Source organism: Rhipicephalus microplus, chromosome 8 (assembly GCF_043290135.1).
Source record: "Rhipicephalus microplus isolate Deutch F79 chromosome 8, USDA_Rmic, whole genome shotgun sequence".
NCBI classification, from domain to species: domain Eukaryota; kingdom Metazoa; phylum Arthropoda; class Arachnida; order Ixodida; family Ixodidae; genus Rhipicephalus; species Rhipicephalus microplus.
The window spans coordinates 2,240,001-2,263,341 of NC_134707.1; the positions used below are offsets into that span (position 1 = coordinate 2,240,001).

General features: G+C 45.2%; 1 protein-coding gene across 4 annotated transcripts in view; it reads left to right on the plus strand.

Moving 5' to 3' along the window:
• The window catches only part of LOC119163944 (aldehyde dehydrogenase, mitochondrial), a 153,139-nt gene that overhangs the window by 1,068 nt on the left and 128,730 nt on the right, over nt 1-23,341 (plus strand). For 2 of the 4 annotated variants that reach the window (XM_075870767.1, XM_037416031.2), the window contains exons 2-4: nt 4,379-4,483; nt 20,232-20,372; nt 22,855-22,981. In XM_075870767.1, the coding sequence (XP_075726882.1) occupies nt 20,298-20,372; nt 22,855-22,981 (202 nt within the window). In that variant the 5' untranslated portion in view covers nt 4,379-4,483; nt 20,232-20,297. Of the gene's footprint in view, nt 1-4,378; nt 4,484-18,176; nt 18,439-20,231; nt 20,373-22,854; nt 22,982-23,341 lie in introns of those variants that run through there. The other 2 variants (XM_075870766.1, XM_037416030.2) reach the window with 2 other exon arrangements.

Below are 23,341 nucleotides of genomic sequence, written 5' to 3' on the forward strand. Positions count from 1 at the left end.
ACCCGTCCCGTAAAAAAAAAACAGGGCGCCACGGAGGATCGAACGTGCAACCTGCGGAATCCCATTCGAAGACGCTAACCACTGTACCACACCAACATGACGGCGTTTGCGTGTTAAATACTTAGTTGGCATACAAACTTAAGGTTCAACTTGAGTTATGTTTGTCGTGTACACAACATAGACAAGATCTACACCTGCTACTAAAAATTGCACATTTATTAAACACAAGCAACTGCGGCCTGTAACGATTGCCACTATGTTATTGGCACTAGTGCTATTCTTTTTTTACAATTCACAACTTCAAGGAATAAAAAACCAAGTGGACTGGGGAGCAGCAACAGTTTACCGGCGGGGTCTGCCAAGTTTAATATCCGTTTCGCGCTCGTTTTAAAGGGCGACATCTGCTCACGCTTTATGACGCTTCAAGGCTCATTTCATAGATACGCCCGCCTAATTTATTCGATTGAGTATTGGGATGCTTTTCGCGCAATGTAGAGTCGCGCCAGCGCAATGCTGTAGCTCTTTAGCTAAAGCAACAACTACATAATGGCTTGGCCAAAACGAATGCAGTGTACCGGAAACATTACGCTATCATAATGGTTCACCAAGCACACGAATTGCCACGTCTGAGTTCTCGTACAAAAGCTAGAGAAGTGCCGGCGAGTGCGACCGGCGGCTGTCGGTGAGAAGACACTTAATTACGTTCTCTAGGAGTGCTTTAATCGCGTCACATTGATGTTTGTTGCTTCTTGAGCGAACACCATACACAATGAAAAATGCTTCATTTAGGTTATTTGATGCTATATGGCTGCGCTGTATTGTCATACTTAATCGTCGTAATCGTGTATTCTGAAACCCGGAAGCACGGATAACACAATTGTACGGGCTCGGTCAGTAGGCCTAACCTTTGGTGGAAATCATGATGGTAGAATATGTAGTGTACAGATCCCAGCTTGGTACACTATATAATTTGCCCGCCATTATAAGCCCACCCATCATCTGCTTACTGCTTCCCAGCATTATCGCGATGGTGGGCAGAGCTTCTCAGCTTGGTACACCATATGGCCCACCATAACAAGCAGCACCCATCATCTGCTTAGTGCTTCCCAGCATTATCGCAATGGTGGGAAGAGTTTCTCAGCTTGGTACACCATGTAGCCCACCATAATAAGCACCACCCACCATATGCTTAGGGCTTCCGAGCATTATCGCAATGGTGGGCAGAGTGTCCCATTATTGCCCACTATCTAGCCTCTGCTTTCCACCATCATTTCCACTTTACCCATCATCTGTACACCATACCACCCAGTATGTCCCGGCATAACCACCATATTTCCCACTACGTCCCACCATAGCCATCATAATTTCCACCATGCCCACTATTATTTCCACCATGCCCACTATTATTTCCACTACGCCCACCATGTTTTCCAGTATTCACCATGGCAATTTTTCCAATAGGGTATCTATCTATCTATCTATCTATCTATCTATCTATCTATCTATCTATCTATCTATCTATCTATCTATCTATCTATCTATCTATCTATCTGTCTGTCTGTCTGTCTGTCTGTCTGTCTGTCTGTCTGTCTGTCTGTCTGTCTGTCTGTCTGTCTGTCTGTCTGTCTGTCTGTCTGTCTGTCTAGCAGTCTACGACTTTTACCTCTCCTTGCCGTTTCGACAATGGGACCTATACCGTAATTTGTATGGTATAACATTACTGTATGACGATCGTAAGTGACTACTCATAACATGAACACCATGAATGTCATGATTTACACTTCATGGTCTTGCTGCTCTTGACGTGGTTTCGTTTACAAGACGTTTTTACCCACGAAACACAATATGCGCAAACTCAAGCGATAAATCGGAGCATGTGTGGCCCATACACTTCAAAGAAATAAAAAAATGAAAAAAATATTTCTCATTCCTCTCAATTGATTTGTGGGGTTTAACGCTGTGTGCAAAACTGCTATGTTATGGCATGACTGCATGGCTAACATAAGTGACAGACCCTAACGTGTAAATCACGATATGTATGTCACGTAAATCATGACTACACGCCACGCTTATGACGCGCTCGCGGCCGTTTCGCTACATTCATATACACCAAAAGTATTACGTGACGTGAACAGACGATGAATGTAAATGACACGCCCAAACATGATAATCATGACATGCGTGTCATGTAAGAACATGATTACGTGCTACGATGATAGCACGTTTGCGGCAGTTTCGCTAGCCTAAGACGTTAACAGCCGACGAAGGTAAATTACACGTCCAAACATGATAATCATGAAATACGTGTAATGTTAATCATGCCTACATGCTACGCACATGGCGCACTCGCGACTGTTTCGCTAGCTTCACATATACCAAATTGATGTGAATGGACGACGAACACAAATGCCAGCGCAAACATGATAATCATAACATGGAAGCTATGTACAGCATAATTTACATGCCTACCGCTGCTGGTGCTGGTATTGCAAACGTTAGTGGTGCCGTAGTTACGGGACTATAAGCAACAAACTTACATCTTATCTACAGATACGTCAGTGCGCATAACATTTCTACTTGTGCTTACTTTGTAGTACGTTCGTCCGCCTGGTAACGGCGTGCTGATTTTCAAGTGACATATCAACCTTCCTCATTCATCATTTTACCGTAAGGTTAAGTAGTGCAGTTTTTAACATGGACAATAAGTAGTGCAGTTTTTAACATGGACAATAAGAACTTCCGCCGTGGTGGTCTAGTGGCTAAGGTACTCGGCTGCTGACCCGCAGGTCGCGGGATCAAATCCCGGCTTCGGCGGCTGCATTTCCGATGGACGCGGAAATGTCGTAGGCCCGTGTGCACGTTAAAGAACCCCAGGTGGTCGAAATCTATGCCCTCCGCTACGGTGTCTCTCATAATCATATAGTGGTTTTGGGACGTTAAACCCCACAAATCAATTGAGAGGAATGAGAAATATTTTTTTCATTTTTTTATTTCTTTGAAGTGTATGGGCCACACATGCTCCGATTTATCGCTTGAGTTTGCGCATATTGTGTTTCGTGGGTAAAAACGCATGTAATGTTAAGCTCATTTTTACACATGCCACGATTATTTTATCATTAAGTGCTCGAAAAGCTAATAGTGGATAAGTTCTGTTAAGTGTCTGTTATTTCTCTTCTGTATCACTGGGCATCAGCGTGGGTGCACATATATAAAGCCCTTTTCTGGAATTAATTTCGCTGTGAGTGTAGTGTCCTTCTTATCCTTTTTGTCCATGTTTAAAACTGCACTACTTAAAATGATCAATAACCAACTACTCCAGCTATCAACCTTATTGTTCCTTCGTCGTGCTTCGCATATCATCGATTCTCACTCTTCGTGGTATCTGCAATTTTTTTTTTTTTCAATATGATGATGTACAGTGTCAAGGGAGCACGGCAACGCGTGGCCTGCGTGCTACGGCGGCTTCTCGCAGACTGTGGTTGCTATATCACGGGAGCGCTAGCAACCACAGTCTTTTTTCGCGTCATCTCGTGCCGACAAAACAATTGACCGTTCGTTGCTGATATAGAAGCTTGCGACCCCTCCCCCTTCACGGCGATTACCATCTCTCGCGTAAACCCCTTGAAGGGGGTCGCAATCTTGCCACTGGTTCAATATCAGCAACGAATGGTTGTTTTGCTTGCCGCGAGATAACGCGAAAAGAGACTGTGGTTGCTCCCGCTTGAATGCGCTGCCAGCAGCTGCCGGAGCGCGCAGGCCACGCGCTCCCGTGTTCTTTTTTCATAAAAACTGACACTGAAGTATGGTGAACATGCATCTCTATAACGACGGAGCGTCGTGCGTGAAACAGCACAAGTGGTATCGGCAGTACAAAAAAGGCCAAATCTGAGCATGCGTGGCGCCTATTATGTGCCGCCTGCCTTGCAGTTTCCGCCATTGTTTATCACCGCAGCTGCGATAACTGCTTTGGCCATCGAAAGTGCAATAGCACAGAGATAAAAAAAAATGGAACCGCCTGAATCGGTTACTTACATACCGTGAGCTTATTCTCGGTTAGTTGTATGATATACCGTATACTGAGAACGGTTCCCTTCAAGTTTTTTTTTCTCCCTTTTTTTTTGAACTAGATCGTTCAGAGCGATACCGACGCTCAAAGCGGTTGTTGCATGCGCTGGCATAAACATGTGTCAAGAATGGTAAGACTACGAATCGTTAGTGCCACACATGCTCAGATGTGGCAAGATGTCGCTCGTGCAGTTTCGAACCCTACGCTCCGTCGATCTAGGTATGAGTTCAGCAGTGCACGTCGCCCCTATATTCTGCGATGTGTCGTGTTTGTATACGCGTGTGCATTTCCACTTTCGTATTTTTCGCACAGATATTTATCAACAATGAGTTTGTTGATTCCGTGTCGGGAAAAACGTTTCCCACATTCAACCCATCGACGGGAGCCAAAATCGCAGACGTGCAGGAAGGAGACAAGGTGAGCCTGCATGAATCCTTGCTGAGGCAAAGTGCGGTCCTAATCGCTGCCTGCCAGAAAGCTTACCTTGACCCCTCACCAGTTCCTGAAAATAAAAAAAAAAAAGCTAGCGCGCGTTGTCCTCTACTGGCTTTTCTCGCCTTCCTGGCGCAGTTCGTGTCACAAGAACTGTGATTCACGTTACGTCAGTACGGCGTATACTCCCGTTTGGTCGATATAAGCCAAATATCACTTATGAATTGTCTCTTACATTGCTTTGCCGTGCATCCGCCCACCAGTTATTCCCTGTCTCGCTTAACAATAGTAAGCAATAAGCTGATTTTACTTTATCTTGTGCGTCTTCGACTGCACCAGCGGCGAATACAGCGTGTAGCCGACAATTGCGAAATTTTGACAGGTTCAGCGCTTAGTTCTGACACTGTACACGTGCTTTTAAGAAAAACGTGGATGATTTCTTTTTTTAAGAATCAGTGTAACACGAAAGTGAAACATGTTCTAGCAGAGGTTCAGAAGTTTTGTAGCTCGGGTGAGTTGGGTGAGTTGGTCGGGTGAGTTAGCTCGGGTGAGTTGGAATATAGACTTAATTAGCTTGAATTAGCGCGGTACATATAAGAAATAAAGACGACACAGTCGTAAAGCCTACCTTTCTTTACGCCTGGGTAGTCTTTAATATGTACCGCGCTAATACAAGCTAACTCGCAGAGGTAGTTGAGCGTTCATTTCGCCACAAGGGCGAAAGAGTGTATGCTCAGCAACAAATTGCAATGTCACGCGAAGAACGGCAAGCAGCTCCAAACTTGCAGCGTACACCTCCAGCCGAAAGCACGCACGAAATGAGTACACACACAGCGCACGAGCACGGACAAACAACTGTCACAGCTCGACACTTGAAACACGCTGCTCAAAGAGGAAGAAAGACGCACGAAATGAACGCACAAGTCTACAAAGGACGAGCGTGAACAATTGTCACAATTCTTACGTTTCATGTGTCATCAGCACGCTGCTTTCGTAAACGTGGCTGTGGCAGCGAGCGACGTGACGTTCTTGCACTGCTTAAAGGGCCCCTAAACCACCCAAATGTCGAAATTTCGTTGTGGTGTTCCAGTTGCACACGAGCCTACAAGAACGCGGGCGTGGTTGCACGCGTTTGCTCGTTTCGCTCTTTCCTTTGCTAGGCTTTGTTCGTCCGCTCGCCTGTCCACCTCTAAGTGGCCTAGGCGCTGCACCGTGCTCCCAACCGGGCTCCAGAAATTAGATGCCTTCTTCCTCTTCTAACCACTACCTCCGAGTGACCTTCCTCTGCGTCCGAGGTGGAGACGACGAAATGAACGCACAAGTCTACAAAGGACGAGCGTGAACAATTGTCACAATTCTTACGTTTCATGTGTCATCAGCACGCTGCTTTCGTAAACGTGGCTGTGGCAGCGAGCGACGTGACGTTCTTGCACTGCTTAAAGGGCCCCTAAACCACCCAAATGTCGAAATTTCGTTGTGGTGTTCCAGTTGCACACGAGCCTACAAGAACGCGGGCGTGGTTGCACGCGTTTGCTCGTTTCGCTCTTTCCTTTGCTAGGCTTTGTTCGTCCGCTCGCCTGTCCACCTCTAAGTGGCCTAGGCGCTGCACCGTGCTCCCAACCGGGCTCCAGAAATTAGATGCCTTCTTCCTCTTCTAACCACTACCTCCGAGTGACCTTCCTCTGCGTCCGAGGTGGAGACGCAAAAAGCGCGTGCATCTGCTAGCAGAAAACAGGCTCTCATTCGTCCAATAACACCGTCTGTTCTTTGCGACGTCACGTAATCTTACAGGTGACGTCATGATGGCTTTTGTCGATAATAAAAGGCACGGAGAGCAGCACGCGAGCGTCTGTTGGTGGTTTAGAGGTTCTTTAACTACTCTAACTTCAAAGCAAAGTTGCGGTAGAAGCACAAGAAGTACAAAGTTTCCGAATCCCCAGATAAGCGCTCACGCGAGTGAGCCACCAGGCCGGAGAACATCTATATACACTTTGACCACGTCATGTGGAGGCGCGCGAGGTGCTGCGATACGAGGACCTCTAGAGCGCGTGTGCGTTCAAAGTGCATATGTCGTGCCATGTAGTCACTGATGAAGAAAACGCGCTGAAGTTGCTGAGCTTTGAGGAACGACAGTGGTATATAGTGTATATAAATGGCTCGCCGCTAACAAGCTGGAAAAGTTCGCTGTCTGACTTAATGGTTAGCATCGAGAGCGAAGTCGATGGTTCAACGCCCCTCTGAAAAACTTCTCGTTTTATTCTTTACAAACTTTTACAATATATTTAGAACATCATATCTGTGCCGGAAATACGTCAGCGGAGCCATGGTAGACCCCGGCATCAGAAACTTTTGCGTTGTAGAACACTACAACACGATGTGTCCTTCTCTGATATAATCTCGTCACTTCTAAAGCCATTGCTTGGACTAGTTTTCTCTTCCATCTTCAAAGCTTTATCACCAGCCTTGTGTTCGCTGTGTTTTTCCGACTCTTTTTGAGGTACTGTTGGTGCTCTCGCGACTGTGCTACTCCACCTTGGATTAGGTTGGTCCACTTTCCTGACGCCTGATATATTACCCAATATGAGGTCGCAGAGCGGTTCATCTACGCACTTAACGGTAATCCAACCATTTTAATAAAGTGTTGACACCTGTATCCTGGCTTTGGGAAAGTATCCTGGCTTTGGGAAAACATCGATCTGTGCTGTCGACTAGTGTCACAAACGTAGTTTCACCTATCAATTCCTCTTCGCGTACCAAACTACGTCTCACCAAAGCCATGTTGGTTCCACTATCTCGAAGAACTGCGACTTGCGTTTCGTGAATAACCGGTAGATATGGCTCCCTTGGCCTCTTCTGAGCATGCATCTTTAGCAGTTCCTTTAGCTGGAGTTTTTTTATCCGATTTAGTCATGCGAGGTGCGACTTTCTCCCCGGGGACTACACCTTCAGCTTGGTCTTTGTTCCGTAGTCTGCAGTCTTCGGTGTAATGGCCTTTCCGCGTTTAGTGTTCACAAAACACTTGCATCGTACTGTTGTCTCATCCAAAACGACAGTCCTTGGCCCTATGACCAACACGGTTACACAAGAAACACCTAATTACTTTTGGTATAGTACTCGCCATTCCTGTCTTTGCATCGCCCTTCACTTTATGAAGTTTTCCCTTCGACTTATTCAAATTTCTGGAGCCTTGCGCTTCAAAAACTGATCAGCACATTCAACATAGTCGTCAAGCCATTTCAAAGCTCGTTCTTTAACTGGCCCTGGCGTTCCATAAAAAGTACAGGAAGAAATTTTGCTGCCAAATGTGACGTAATGAAGTCAGACATTGAGAAAGGTGTCCGAACTATCCTCAGTACACCTGCGCAAGCATAGGTAGTAATTTTTTCGTCGTTGTCCTTGTTGGAACTCTGCGAAGTGGAAACAAAATGGCGGAATGCGATAACGATGACACTCGCCACAACGCAATAATAAATGGCACCTTACTGGCTAACTACTAGATCAGTAGCTATCGTATTTTTTTATGTTGTTTCTAATATGCTTTACTTGCTATTTGCGAAGTGGGTCTCCCTTAACACTAACGTATCGCCAGCAGCAGTGGACAATGTTCATGTCCTAAATATAGGACACCAGGGTATAATGTACTAGAATACGGGCTCTGAATGCATTCAGGCTAATCCAGATGTGTAGCTCTTGTAAAAGCTCCCGATTTCTTGCTATTCCAGTCGAGAAACCAGCCCACATCACTTGGATGTTATTTAAGGGGTGTCTAATAGTCAGACAGTTCGTTATTAATTTTAATTAGCATTATGAAATGTATTGATGGTGTGTGATGGAGCTAGAAGACAGTGATCATGAAGTGTAAGTTCAATCAGCTTGCCCTTGCAAACATAGGCGGGATTGATTCCTGCACTACAAAGCAGGATTCGGCAATTTTTTACGATGTTGGATCTTCCAAAGTGTTCAATAGGTAGACGGTGGCCATTGTGTATCACGAGCGCAAAGACTTGCTATTGGACAGTTTGGGTGCTGTAACTAATACGTGGTTGCTGTAAGTAAGTTTCGAAACGATAAATTGCACTTAAAGGGTTCAAATAGATGTATTAAAATTCACCACATTTCACTTCACGCGTAATCCTCGCACTCTCATAATTCTCGCACCCCCCCCCCCCCATCGCCCACCAACAATATGTACGATTTTTTTGCTCGAGTAATTATCGCACCCCCGAAAATTGCCGCAATAACGTTGTCTGCTCGTTCCAGCCGTATATGATGACATGATGATGATGATAGGTGGCTGTTCCCTTTGAATCGGGTGGTCACAGATAGTGTGACTTAGCCGGTAAGAAAAGTAAAAAACAAGAAGAAAGAAAAAGGCGAGAGATAGAAAGTAATTTTCAATCCTGGATAAATCCGTGACATACCAAATTAATCGGGTTTGGCAAAACCAGCTGTCTGGTCGGCTCCCAAAATCAAGTTGTAGCTATTAGTGTCTACTTTGTTGTTGATTCTTTTTTCTCACTATCTAAATCTTTGGTTTCTTTTTTTTTAACATACTGTCTTCACTATACAACTCCCCCCCCCCCCCTTTTTTTTTTCGTTGTAAGCAATAATGCAGTTATCGTCCATATGAGACTATATGTTCTCTTGGCCAATCCCCCAGAGTGGGTACGAGCCATGGATTAGAGGATACAAACAAACAAACAAATAGAAAGTCTCGGAAGAGACAGCGGGGCACACACTTGTCACACAAGTCTTTTTGCACTATATAAGTGCCGTGTCTGTCCTGTCAGTCCCTATCGCATAGTAGCCTTCCACCACATTTGCAGACGAGCCTTTGTTGTCGCCACGGCAGTGGCGTCGTTGGCGTCATGATCTTCTGCTGCAAATCCAAGTGCTTGAGGCAGAGTGATGCCCTCTGCTGGCCGTGGAGAAAGACGGGCGCAATCCAGAATCAGGTGCTCAGCTGTCTCGTTCGTTTCGGAGCAGCAGCGACAGATAGCAGCTTGAACCTGTGGGTCATGATCGAAACGACGATGATACGTGAGCGTACGCAACGCTCCTGCACGTGCCTCAAACATCAGAGCACTTCCTACGCTGTTGTCATAGAGTTTTTCCCTGCCTTGTTCAGCCTTGTATTTCCCATACATCCGCAGGGTAGACTTACGCAGCGCTCCTGATCGCCATTGGGCGCTTTCTACCTCTCGGACTTGAGTGCGCACCGAACATGGTGTGAGGCCTTCGGGTGAGCCACCGTCTGTTTCGCCGAAGACGCCGAATTTCCCACGCAGCCGGTGAACTCTATTCGACCACTGGGTCCGAATACCCTTGAGGGATAGGTACCGGAAAATGCGCCTGGCCCACCGCGAGTCGCTCAGACACTGGAGGCGGTCCTCAAACGCTATTTTGCTGCACGCCTCCTTGGCTTCGAATGATGACCAGCCGATGTCTCCCTGGACTGCCTCCGTGGTTACCCTTCCATGACAGCCGAGGGCCATGCGGCCCACCTCTTTCTGCGCACGCTCAAGCCATTCGTGGGTGCTCGTCGATAGGCACAGGACAGCGTTTGCGAAAGTCAGGCAAGGCACATGTACCCCCTTCCATAGCTCGCGTACAATTACATACCGGTTGAAACCCCACAGGCAGCACTTACGTAGGGTGCCGATCGCTCGTTGTGACGACTGCCTCATCTTGGCCTCGTGGACGTCGTAACACTCTCTATCACAAAGTGTCACCCTGAAGTATCGGTACTCGGTGCTGCGAGGGATCGGCTGGCCAATCGGTAGCACCAGCTCGCGTTCGTCCGCTGGCCCGGAAAAACGTAGCACCGCCGATTTTTTCGCATTGAACGTGAGTTTCAGCGACGCCAGGTGGTGGGCGGATATGTCTTTGAGGTTCTGCAGCTGATCGGTGTTTTTCGCTAAGAGCACCAGGTCATCCGCGAAGACCAGTCCCGCAGTGTCCAGACCTGTGGCGACCTGGCATATTGGAACCGTAGCGCAAAGCCAAGGTGCGAACCAGTAAGGTCCCGCTCTAGCCCCGCAGAGTAAAAAGCATGAACAGTAGCGGGGAGAACGGACACCCTTGTTTCAGACCTCGGCGAACCGACACCGGCTCCGTACAGGTCTGGCCAAAAGTCGCAATCACCATGTTGTTGCTGTAGACACGCTGGAGGAGGTCGATCCCCGTTGGCGGCATGTCGATATTCTGCATGCAGCTGAGCAGTGGATCGTGTGGAACGCTATCGTGCGCTTTCGACACATCCAAAAAGCAGGCCACCAGACCACGGGACTCCTTTCTTGCGATTTCAATGGACTGTGTGAGGACAAACAGGTTGTCGTCCGGGCGTCGGCGTTTCCTGTTTGTAGCTTAGGAGCCCATTCGCCTCTGCCCATCCGTTCATCCAGCGTTTCAGTACCTGGGCGAATACCTTGTACGTAACGCTAGTTACTTTGATGGGTCTGTGGTCGCTGAGGAAGCTGGCATCTCCTCCCCGTTTCGGCACCAGACATACGCGACTTTGGAGCCAGTCAGCTGGTATCGGGTCCCCTTGAATGATGCCTGTGGGTGATTCCACGAGAGATCGACGCGGGTCCAAAAGTTGATATTTTAGATTTCATTGAGTATTTTATATTTCGTGTACATCTCACCAGGTAGCCCGAAAGTCAACCTCGTTTTATGATTAACGGCATGACTTACGAGAAAAAAATTATCAAACTTCACCTACACGGAGGCACCAATTTCGTCACCTGTCATTTTCGAAAATCGCAGATGCTATAAAAAGACAAATATTTTTGTTTCAAGGAAGATATTTTTTACCTGAAATGCATGTCTAATGAAGAATGAATTCATATGGTTTCAAGTTTGTAGACCTTAAGAAAATATCTTTTAAAAATGTCTAATTTTGCGACAGTTTAAAATAAGTTACGTGTTCCCCATTTTTTTTTCTCCGAAAGTAATGCAAGCAGCGTTTTCAAACTTGACACGTTTAAAGAATATAGTGTGTTCATTAGGTACATAAATTATTGATGTCGTAGGGCAAATGTATATTTTTATATACTGCCTCAAAGTTTTCATATTGGCAAAAGTGTACTTCAATGAAATTTGAATAATAAAAAAACCCATCTTCGATTTTTCTTAAAATCTCGTAAATACACAACCGAAGGCCATCATGCAGTAACATAGAAAAACGTGTTGCATTATTTTGTTTTTAGCGACAATATTCGTGGTACAAATCAGAGCTTTTCGAGAATGCACTGATAAGTTGAGAAATCTAGAAATCGGAACGGAAAAGCGGCAATGAGCTTCAAACGCGAGTAAACATCACCGCATTTGGTGAAGAAATGCTGTTTTAGCAGATAGGAGTAACTATTTTGAACATGATATTCTACAGTATCTGAATTCACTCTTATACGTAGAGCACTGAGACTTCTAATAGGTGGTGCCTCTCCATTACTGACACACAGATGGAGCTGCTGTGACGGCCATGTGTTTTCAACACGTTGGGTAAGAGAATTGAATATTGAATGAGTTCATAAACGATTCATAACAAATTTTTATCATTTGGGGCACGAAGACTGCCGCGTTAGACTGAAAAACACGCTTTAGGGCAAGTTGTCATCCGTCGTCTGATCTACAAATTAATTTCTGTGCGCCAAATCTCGGAGGCAATGCTTTAGATTATATGGTTCAAAGTAGGGACAAAGATTACGCCTCCCGTAATTTTATCGACGAAAACATTGTGAAATTCATTTTAACGTACTATACTTCAGTTTTGCATTCGCACTGTGGATACTTGCGCACGCTGTTTTACGTCTGCTCTCATTAAAGCTGAGAGACATAGGAACAGACGACAGATAGATCACTTTCGTGCTGCTGGTTTCACGCATAGTTGCATTGCCAGTAATTTGAGCCTCAAGGAGCGTGGCGATGGCTGACTACTTCAGCCGGGATAGAGTTTCTTGTTCAGATTACCTCATGTTGCATAAAAAGAAAATACCTTATCAAAGAAACTTCCGCAAGGTAGAAGACATCGGCCTGTTTGCCCTCCAGAAGCGTTTGCCGAAAGCTGCCCGCCATGCACATAACAACGACCACGTCTGCCAGAGCTGCTTCAGACTCCTCAGAGATATGCTGTTTTCGTCTAATGGCTTCTCAGCTGAAACAGCTGATGAGTTTTTGCCGGAAGAAGAAAAAGGCAGAAGTCAAGAGCGGTGCGTAAACACGCCTGAAGCATTGTCACATATGCGACTGGAGAAGCTGCATGCGCAAAATAGCAAAGTTCATGCAGAGCCAAGACAACTTAGCAGCAATTCTACAGTAACCGTGAAATGTCACCGTAACGTGTGTAACCGCTACTTTCAACCATCAGATCTAAAATGCAGTGTGTTTGCCCAGTGGTTCAAGAACTTCAAGCAAGCCTATGAAGCGTGTTCTTCGTATCAAGAGCGCATGCGTTTGTTGACACTTTTGCCGAGCGATATAGAGCGCCGAAAGCTCCAAGCGCTTATACCAAACTTGTCAGCTTACATGATATACAGATCCCGACGCTGGCGCGCAAAACACGGGATATGGTTAGCACTAAATTAGGTAAAAAAGACACGGCTGAACCCAATGGACGTCCAGGCAGCTATGGCTTACTACTCCAAAGATGAGGATAGCTGCTCTCGGCAGAGTCCCAACAAAAAAAGATGTAGTATCTGTTATCATCGACGAAAAAAAAAAAGAGCTTGTTTCGAAAAGGTTTATGACCCGTTCGGTGCGAGAGGCTTACCGTCTCTTCAGAGAAGCTAATCCGAACACGTCTATTGGGCTCTCAAAGTTTTATTCAATGAGGCCGAAGTGGGTTCTTCTTGCACCACACCAAGAAGTGTGAATTTGTATATACTGTGCTAATGCCACGGAGTGTGTTTCTGCCCTACAAGACGTCACCGATGGTGCCTACACGGCGGACTTCTTGAAATGTCTTTGCAGCTCCCCTACTAGTGATTGCTTTTTTTAGGCCATTGTGACTATTGTGCTAAGGGGGACGCTCTGACAGCCACATGTTTAGGAATCCCTGAAGATATTGAGGTAGCCTATGCAGTATGGGAAAATGGCGATCTAGTAAAAAAAAAAAAAAAGAACAGCCCAGACAAGTGCTTTTTCTGCGAGAGCTAAGTCTATGGTTTGTGAAGTGGATTACCCATGATTACATAAGATACACTCAAGAATCAGCAATACGCCAGGCGAAAGAGAACCAAGAAAAAGAATCTTGCATTTTTCACTTTGATTTCACCGAAAATCGGACAGCCATTTTACCGAATGAGGTACAGTCGTATCACTGGCACAAAAGACAGGTGTTTATATTCCCGTGTGTCGTCACAAGGAAGCAATCAATTCAAAGTTTTGCCGTCATCAGTGATGACACATGCCATGATGCTGCACATGCCTGTTCTGCTCTACAAATAATTCACAACTATATGAAGGAACAACTTAAGCCTGACACGCACGTTACTTATGTTTCTGATGGTGCATGCAGTCACTTCAAAAACAAGTACCAGTTGTTCGAGTTATGTCAGAAAGATCATATATCAACAAAGTGGATTTTTTCGTCCACAGGACATGGCAAGAACTCTTGTGACGGCGTTGGTGACCTACTAAAGCATCAGGCTACGCTCTACAACCTCAGAGCGGCAAGCTCAGCTGTGATTATGTCAGCATCCTAAATGGTGGCGCAAATGAGCGCGAAGCTCAAGAATGTCAAGCTTCTGTGTGCAAATGCAGATGAGCTAGAAACATTCCGTCAGTTTAAGAAGAGCCAGTGGAAATCGTTGCCACGTGTTCCAGGCATACGTTCTTGGCATGTTTGGCAAAGCACATCTGAGGGCACTGATCGTGGTCGTGTTTTGTTAGCGTCACGTACTGCTAAATGTGATCTGCAAAAGATGCAGCCATTTTGAGCGCATCTCTTGTTTCACGCAGTCATCGCCAAAATACCAGTGAGGGTACTTCAAGCGCATATGCTTTTTCTAGCGAGACCCAACCCTTGCGTTGGAACATTTTCATGTTTGAGTTTATCTGCAAATATAGACAGATGTTTTGCAACTGAGTTACAGTGTTGAAGATTTCCTCCATTAGAGTTGTGTTAGCAGGAGCATAAACGCGCCTTCATGGGTACGTATTTGTCACAGTGCTAAAACAGCCTTTCTTCACCAAGTGCGGTCACGTTTACTCGCGTTTGAAGCTTATTGCCGCTTTTCCGTTCCGATTTCTAGATTTCTCAACTTTCAGCACATTCTCGAAAAGCTGTCATTTGTACCACGAATATTGTCGCTAAAAACAAAATAATGCAACACGTTTTTCTATATTAATGTATGATGGCTTTCGGTTGTCTATTTACGAGATTTTAAGAAAAATCGAAGGGGGGTTTTTTATAATTAAAATTTCTGTGTACACTTTTGCCAATATGAGAACTTTGAGGCAATGTATAAAAATTAACATTTGCCTTACAACAGCAATAATTTATGTAGCTAATGAACACACTATATCCATAAAACGTGTCAAGTTTGAAAACGTTGCTTGCATTACTTTAGGAGAACAAAAATGGGGAATACGTAACTTATTTTAAACTGTCGCAAAATTAGACATTTTTAAAAGCTATTTTCTTAAGGTCTGCAAACTCGAAACCGTATGAATTCATCCTTCATTAGACATACATTTCAGGTAAAAAATATCTTCCTTGAAACAAAAATATTTGTCTTTTTATAGCATCTGCAATTTTCGAAAATGACAGGTGTAGAAATTGGTGTCTCCGTGTTGGTGAAGTTTGATATTTTTTTTTCTCTTAAGTTATGCCGTTAATAATAAAACGAAGTTGACTTTCGAGCTACCTGGTGAGAGGTACACGAAATATAAAATACTCAATGAAATCTAAAATATCAACTTTTGGACCCGTGTCGATCTCTCGTGGAATCACCCCTGTGTAGATCGTCGCCAGATGCTCCCCGGCTCGTTCGCCAAGGCATTTCACGAGTCCTGCCGCAATGCCATCCAAGCCTTTTGCTGTCTTGGAGCTAATTTTGGACATAGCGCGATCGGTGGCCAGTCGTGTCACTTTCCATAGGCTGTCCTTAGGATTGGCAGTCCCGCATGCTGTGGGAGAAGTGGGCGAGTCGAGGGGTTGAGTGCTGTCGTATATCCCTCGTATGTGGGCGGTGAGATGTCGCACAATATCTTCCACCTTTTCTTTCGTGTTCTCGTCCCGAAGTTCACACACGGGCGCTTCGCGTTCGAGCGATGCCATGTATGACCAAAATTTGCCCATGCTGTTTTTTCCGGCACTCATCAGCGACTGCAGAATTCGTTGATTGTTCGCCGGGATTTTCGCTGATAGCGCGCGCCGTCTGACGCCATCTCTTAAGCATCAAGCGTACTATTATTGCACAAAGATTCAGTTCAATTCAAGCCAAGCCAAAGCGGCACAGAACGCCTACCGAAGAGCACTAAGGCTGTTCATGTCTGTCCATTTTTCTATTCCACTATGTTAGTACCGTACATAAAGTATTTTCTCTCTTAAACTTGTTATGAATGCTCAAGGCACAGCACCCACTCGAGGTCCCACTCAAGTGAGACCGGTGGTTTGCAGTTGCAACACAGCTCAGTCTCAAGCCTAAAAGCTACAAAAATTGTGTGTTCCCATTACACTTGACACTACATTAACTCAGTAGTTGACAAACAGAAGCAATGCGCACCTAAGCGAAAAAATTGCCCCGTATCTGCATGTTACACTGCAAATGTCGTCGAAAGACGATAGTCTTTCGTCTAGAGAAAGTGAACAAAACGTTTATTGATGTTCTGCGCAAGAAAATCAGTGAATGGTATTCTGGAGGCGCTGCGTTAGGGTGGCTAGAATGGCGCAGTGGAGGCAAACAAGCGCATCAAATCACGTCATGGATGTATGGATAGATTAATGTGCTGTACCCTTTAAAACGGGCGGCGTCTAACGCCACCTAGCCGCAATGCTTAGTGAACCAAAAACTAGATTTATCTTTATTTTTTTCTTTAAATAGTGAAGTATAGGACTAGCATGTTGCAGTGAATGGTTTAATTTCCACTTGTGCCTTGACTTTAGCCACCAATCAGATAACCTCCTTGTAGTTAATTCTACCCGCTTAAAGTCTATTTTGCCCTTCCTGTCTCTAAACCCCAGTGCTTTGAAAAACTCTGCGCCATCATCTTGAACTATAGGGTGAAGCCCTTTACAGAACATTATCAAGTGTTCGGTAGTTTCCTCCTCCTCTCCGCATGCACTGCATACCGTGTCTACCCCTTCGTATTTGGCCCGATATGTCTTGGTTCGCAATCCTCTTGTCCTTGCCTCAAACAGTAGAGAACTACCTCGAGTATTATGAGCGCCATCCTTTCCTTGGCAATTTCCTGCTTAAAAGTTCAATGGATCTCTAGTGCGGACTTCTTCATCATGCATGATTCTCCACATGTCAGTATCCGTTTCTTTCACCTTCTTCTTGATTGATAGTTCTCTTTGGTTTGGCCCCCTGCTGTTTTCTAAGTATTTACCCGTCAATTTTCTAGTTCGCTTCCTCCATTTTGTAGCGACATTCCTTATGTACATTCTTCATGTCACCTATGAAACATAAGCGCCATCTGACAGTTATCTTAGAAAACAAAGCGCGCGCACGGTGTGCGCACTCGTCTCTGAGGTGATAAGGTGTAGAACGCAAGACGATGGGTAGGTGCCACCACCGTGTCGTCTTAGCAAAGCGTTGAAACACTTGCCTTTCGTGCAAGCGTTGCATGGTCAGCGCAGCGTGATAAATGCTACGGTCCTTAAAATTGCTTATCTAAATAAAATATATAAATTATATAAAATAAATAAAATATAAACATAAATAAAACATATAAGCATATAAATTGCCTTGTCTAGTAAAAGATATACATGCAAAATATTGACGTGTTGTTATGGTGCCTCAGATATGCGCAATGATGGCTTTTTAATTGACAATCTCACAAGTATGAAAGCTGAACCTTGAGCAATATTGGTGGGTGCTGCGGATGGAGTCGGCCGTTTAAAGTATAGGCTGGTAACTCCGATGCTTTCTAGTGTGCCGTTAAGAGTGGACAAACAGGCAAATGTACAGACAGACAGACCAAATTTTTTGCGTTGGAGGTCCCAAAGAAAGACCATCGTCTTTAAAAAAAAAATGTTTATGCTGCTTTTTCGACGTTATCCCAGCTGCGGCGGCTGCATTTCTTATGGAGGCGGAAATGTTGTAGGCCCGTGTGCTCAGATTTGGGTGCATGTTAAGGAACCCCAGGTGGTATAAATTACCGGAGCCCTCCACTACGACGTCTCTCATAATCATATGGTGGTTTTGGGACGTTAAACCCCACATATCAATCATTTTTGTGACGTTCGCAGCCTTTTGTTTACCGTATTTACTCGCGTGATCCTCGCACCCCCGACATCACCCGACAAAAATAAAATTTTTTTTTCCTCGAGTAATTATCGCATCCCCGAAATTATCCGCAATAATGTCGTCTGCTCGTTCTAGCTACTGATGATGATAGCGTGCGTTGTCTGGCGCCATTTTCTAAGCATAGAAACACTTTCGCATAAAGTACAGTGTACTAGAATAGAGGCGTACTATTATTTCACCGATATTCAATTCAATCCAATCCAAGCCAAAGTGGCAAGTGCGCGTTGCGGCATGGCGTTGCGGCGTGTTTTGTATGTTGTGTCAATAATCTTGTCACGTTATGGGGCGATACTGAAGCCACACGGCTGCTTTAAAACTGAAAGTGATTGATCATGCACTAAACAGTGGCATCAGGGCCGCCAATAGGCCCTTTGGAGTCGACGAATTTTGTGTTCGCTACTGGTGACGGCAGCCGAAAGCCACCAAGACGTGTTGGGCCTGCCGTGTGTCAGACTGGGATTGATGGTAAACTTTGTTTCTTCAGAGGGAAACTGCGGACGATTCTGTTAAGTAGCCATAAGCCCAATACTGACATCCTACGCTTACCTTTTGAGGGCTCTTGTTGAGTGACGAACGCTACCGCAATGCCCACAAGCTTTGCGTATCGTATTCTAATTCTCGACTGTTTGCTTCCACTTTTTGTGTCAATCTTGCCTTGTGTCAAACCTCTGCTTGTATTGTTGAGGTAAATTTTAATTAGTACTTTTCAAAGCTTGCTGTTGCTGGCGTGAATCCCTATTTGCGACCACTTCGTTTTCTTTTCCGCTCTGTACGTTTTCGTGGAAAGTTTTCCCCGCGTAATTCTCGCACCCCCAACTTTGCATCGCTTTTCTGCCGAAAAAAGTGCGAAGATTATGCGAGTAAATACGGTACTAAGGCCTGGTGTCCGATATATAGAATATGGAGCCTTTTTTTTTTTTAATACTTATGGGATGCTCAGAAAAAATATATTTTCGTGTTCTTGAGGTTGTAGTAACTCCAAATCAACGAGAAAGAAAAAAAATATCTGCTGGTTAAAAATATTCAGGGCTGAAACAGTTAAGGAAAACTCTTAGGGCTGGGTTAAAACACGTCACGAATCGCTCGATTACGATTCTTTCTCGGACACCTTCATAAGTCTTCTCTGTGTCGGACATTTTCATCCATCTCTCAAAATAATTTGTCAACTACAAACTAACTGTTTACCCGTCTGTGCATCTTCGGGTTTACATTTCCAAATCTAAGGCCGGAATCCTTCTGCTGTTAGCTTGAATTGCTGAAAGAGCGCTTTTTACAGTGGAAGCTGTTACGAGATCAAAACTCGAGTCACGCGCGGCGCCGTAGTTGTAGTTCTCCGCCGCTGCCGGCGTCTGTGACCACATCACGCGAAATTAGAAAAAAAAAACAAAAAAACTAGTACATATCGAACTGGTGTCCGCTGGTTGCCAGTCCAGTATTCTGCCACTGAGCCACGCCCATGCTTGAAACTTCTTGGCAAACTTGCCTTAGGCAGGCTTGATGTCTGGGAAAGCTATCACGTTGATACGACTTATACCGCGTTTTAAAACAGCGAAAAAACAACCGGTCATCGCACAATGCGTATAGCGTAACGAGTGGGTCGTGCAACCCATTACAAAAGCTTGTTCTTGTTCACCTATTAACTGTGGCGCATACCCACTTCAGGCATAATTTCTCATCCTCATCATCCACTGCATGAGGGATCAGCACAAAATTCCTACTTTGAGGCAGTCAGGCCAAGCTCGACTGCTGCATCGCGGGCTCTCTAGTCTAGGAATAATATTATCCGCATAAAACACCCAATAATAAGAAGCCGCAGCCAAAAACAAAGGCTAGAACAACGTAAAAAGAAACTTGACAGGATGTTTCCAAGGGCGCATTTGAACTCGCAATGTTGCCAGAGACAAGACCAGCAGGCGCTAGCAAAATCGTCTATATGCACCAAAACCACAAATATATCAACAGCATGTGACGAATGATACTGGGGGTAAAGGTAACTGAAATCGCCAAAGATTTGGACTGTTGCATCACATTTTACCACTGGAGCCAATGGGGTTACCCATCCTGCATGGAAAACTGGTGAAATGTCTTCGGCCAGGAGTTGATCTAGCTCCGCTGAGACGATGTCTCCGCCGAGCTACAATGGTCAAACAATAAACCTTAACCGATTCATTGTTTCACTTTAGTGTCCCCTTAGCATTCGGGCAAAGATATTTCTCTTTCTTCTGCTTCTTTTGTCAGGAAAATAAATTATTTTTCAGGAGGATGTTGACAAAGCGGTAAAGGCTGCTCGAGCGGCGTTCATCCGAGGCTCGGAGTGGAGAACGATGGACGCCTCAAAGAGGGGAAAGCTGATTCTCAAGCTGGCAGACCTGATGGAAGAGAATTTGGATTATATGGCTGTGAGTGCAACATAAATAGCTCAACGTCATTATGAAAGTATGAGTTCAATGTTTACGTATGGTGTCAGTCGGTAAATTTTTCCGTTGCCCGCTTCGTGTGCGCAAGCGGGGTATAGAAGGGTATTTTTGGCAATCATCACTCGTGTTGGTGCTACACGTCCCGAAGAAAGGAGCCCCTTCTTCCGTACGCACCTTCGCATTCTAAATTAGTCAAATGGGGCATCACCAATCTGTGCTTTAGAAATGTACTCCTAAAAAGATCACAGCATATCCACGGTGTGAACGATTATGACGTCCGTCCTTCTGTCGGTCCATCTGTCTGTCCGCCTATTTGTCTGTGTGTCCGTCATTTGTGTGTCCGTTTGTCTGAGTGTTCATTCGTGCATCCATTCGTTCGTACGCACATAAGTTCGTCTGGGCGTCCGTCCATGCTTCGGTCCATTCGTTCGTCTGTCTGTCTGTCTGATACGGCCAGTGATGCCTGATGCAGGGCTAGGTTAGACTAAGAAGAGCGTCCCCCGAAAACTGAGCATCTCACTTGGAAAAGCTTTGGCATTTCGCCAGTTTCACCCATCTGCGCAGCTGGCTACCCTAAGCAGCTGCTCACGTCAGTGGCTCACAGCTTGTTCAAATATACACACTGGAAGTCCTGAGGCCGCTTTGCAGACACGCAGAAGCAAAGTGGTTGTTGTGACATATCTGCATTACCTGAGCCACAACCTAAAAAAGATTGGCAAAAGAGTTGGTGTAGCCATCATGTTTTCCGTCCCATTAAAGCTTTCTTGGTTGTGTGCATGTGTAAATAGTCCTACGCAGAAGCATTATAATAACTACAGCGAAAAAAAAAACGTCACGATCAGTTTGTACCATGCGCGTGGAGGGTGTTCTCTACTGTATCACCTTGTCATGTAGGAAAAAGTATATTGAGCAAACGGGCAGATTCCTGATGATCGCATACGAGAACATTCTAACAATGTAAGCAAGCTGGCAACGAGTCTGCCCAGAGGACAGGAGCCCGCCAGAGTTTCCGGGAGATGTCGAGGAGAGGAGCCGGAAGCTGTTAATTACAGTAACTTTTGTTTACATAATTTATAGGTAGCGTGTTGCTATACATGATGGGGTTAGCATCATGGAAGCGTTCGAGCTTCTGTGAGCTTCTCGGAGCTTGTGAGAGCTTGTCGGGAGCGTCTCAGCGCTAGCTTTTATGTCCTAGTTTTCTCAGGATTCCCTGCATTGAAAAACAATGGAAGCCAGGACAGTCCAATCAGTCCAATGAAAATTGCCATCTTCACCTCCGCCCTCGAAAGGGGAAGGTGAAACGCCGCCTCCTTTCTGACCCAGGAAAGATGGAAGAACGCCCGGTTTGTTTCATGACAAGGGAGAAAACACTGCACACCACGCATTACGCGGCACAGCTCGAAGACGTTGAGTTCTCGGCTGTCTGTTGCAGTGATGTGTATGCGGCACCAGGCAGACCACGGTTCGCGGACACGATGGCATGGCGGTGAACGTGAGAACGCACTCGAACACGGATCTCAGTTGCTTGGCTTATTGTTCGCGGCACTTCGACCACCAAAGACACACAGAGATAACTACCCCTTTTTAAGACGTTTGGACTGTAAACAGCCCTTCATAGGCCGTCAGTTGGTCGGGTAAGTTCAAAGAAATCTACGAGTGGAGGCGGTTGCGCCGCAAAATATAAAGTTAGGCGTGCGCGTCGTTGTCGCTTGTGGTTCACCTTTGAGAGCGCTGTCTCGTAACAGTCTCACATCCAAGCGGCGTCATGTCAGGGAGACCGATCATAACAGAACACTGCGTGCACTGTGACGATTAGCCCATCTTTAATAAAAGTGAAGTGATTACGAGAAATTCAGATCAGATGACCAGGGAAATTGCCGAGGTGTTCGAAATTAACAAAAGCAAAGGTTGTGGATGGTAATCTATTTCATTGTCTTAACAAGAGATATCATTCTTGTAGCGGTAATCATGGCGGTTTCGCCGTAAAGCGATGTATTGGTGCGAAGGTGGTTTGGGCATTTTTTCCATCTCTCTTGTGCGTCGGTATTTATGCTGTTATCAAGTGCAGCAAACCTCAGTTATTAGTAGCCACGTGTCCTCGCGTTTTCGTGCTTCCTTGCTCTGAAACATGAGATGCAGTGCCAACTAGCCCCTCAGTCGGTTTTATTGAATTTATGCTGATTTAATGGATTGCGACTCAAAAAAAATATACCTGAGGCCACACTCGTGTTTTTCAAGCCCACGAAAGTGCTTACTAAGCAAATGAAAATAAAAACGAAATAAAAAAAGAATGGTTGACGAAGACAGCTATAGGCAGGCCGCTGGTCGCGTGTTTCAAAAATTCAGACTCCTGCTATTGATTAAATCTGACAATACAGTCAGCTTCTTCTGTGTAGTTTATTACTGGCCATCTGCTTTTGTTGGCTTTGAGAACGTTTTCAAAGCTGATTGCCGCTCTTTTCAGAGCCTGGAGACCCTCGACAATGGCAAACCTTTCAAGAGCGCAGTGGGGGATGTCATGGCTGCCGTAGCCACCATTCGATATTTTGCTGGTTTTGCAGACAAAGTTCACGGCAAAACTATACCCATGGGTGAGTCCTGGTCAGCCAGTGTTTCATGCATGCCTGCACTGACAGTCCTATTCAAGATTGCGCACTGATCATTCCGTGTAAAATTGAAGGAATAATTTCTTAGCATTAAGGCTACAGATTTATAGTCATTACGTCCAAAGATTTATAGGCAAAACAATTTGATGTCTCTACAAACTTGTAGAATTAATTTCACTAGGCCTAAAAGTGCGATATTTTATCCAAATATTTACTCACGTTTTCCATACTGTACCCTAGTCTGGGGTACAACATCAACCACCAACTTTAATAAACTAGAACAGCTGCAAAAGAAGGTGTTCAGAAATTTCGGAACTTAAACCGGGCACCCAAGCCTACTACTAC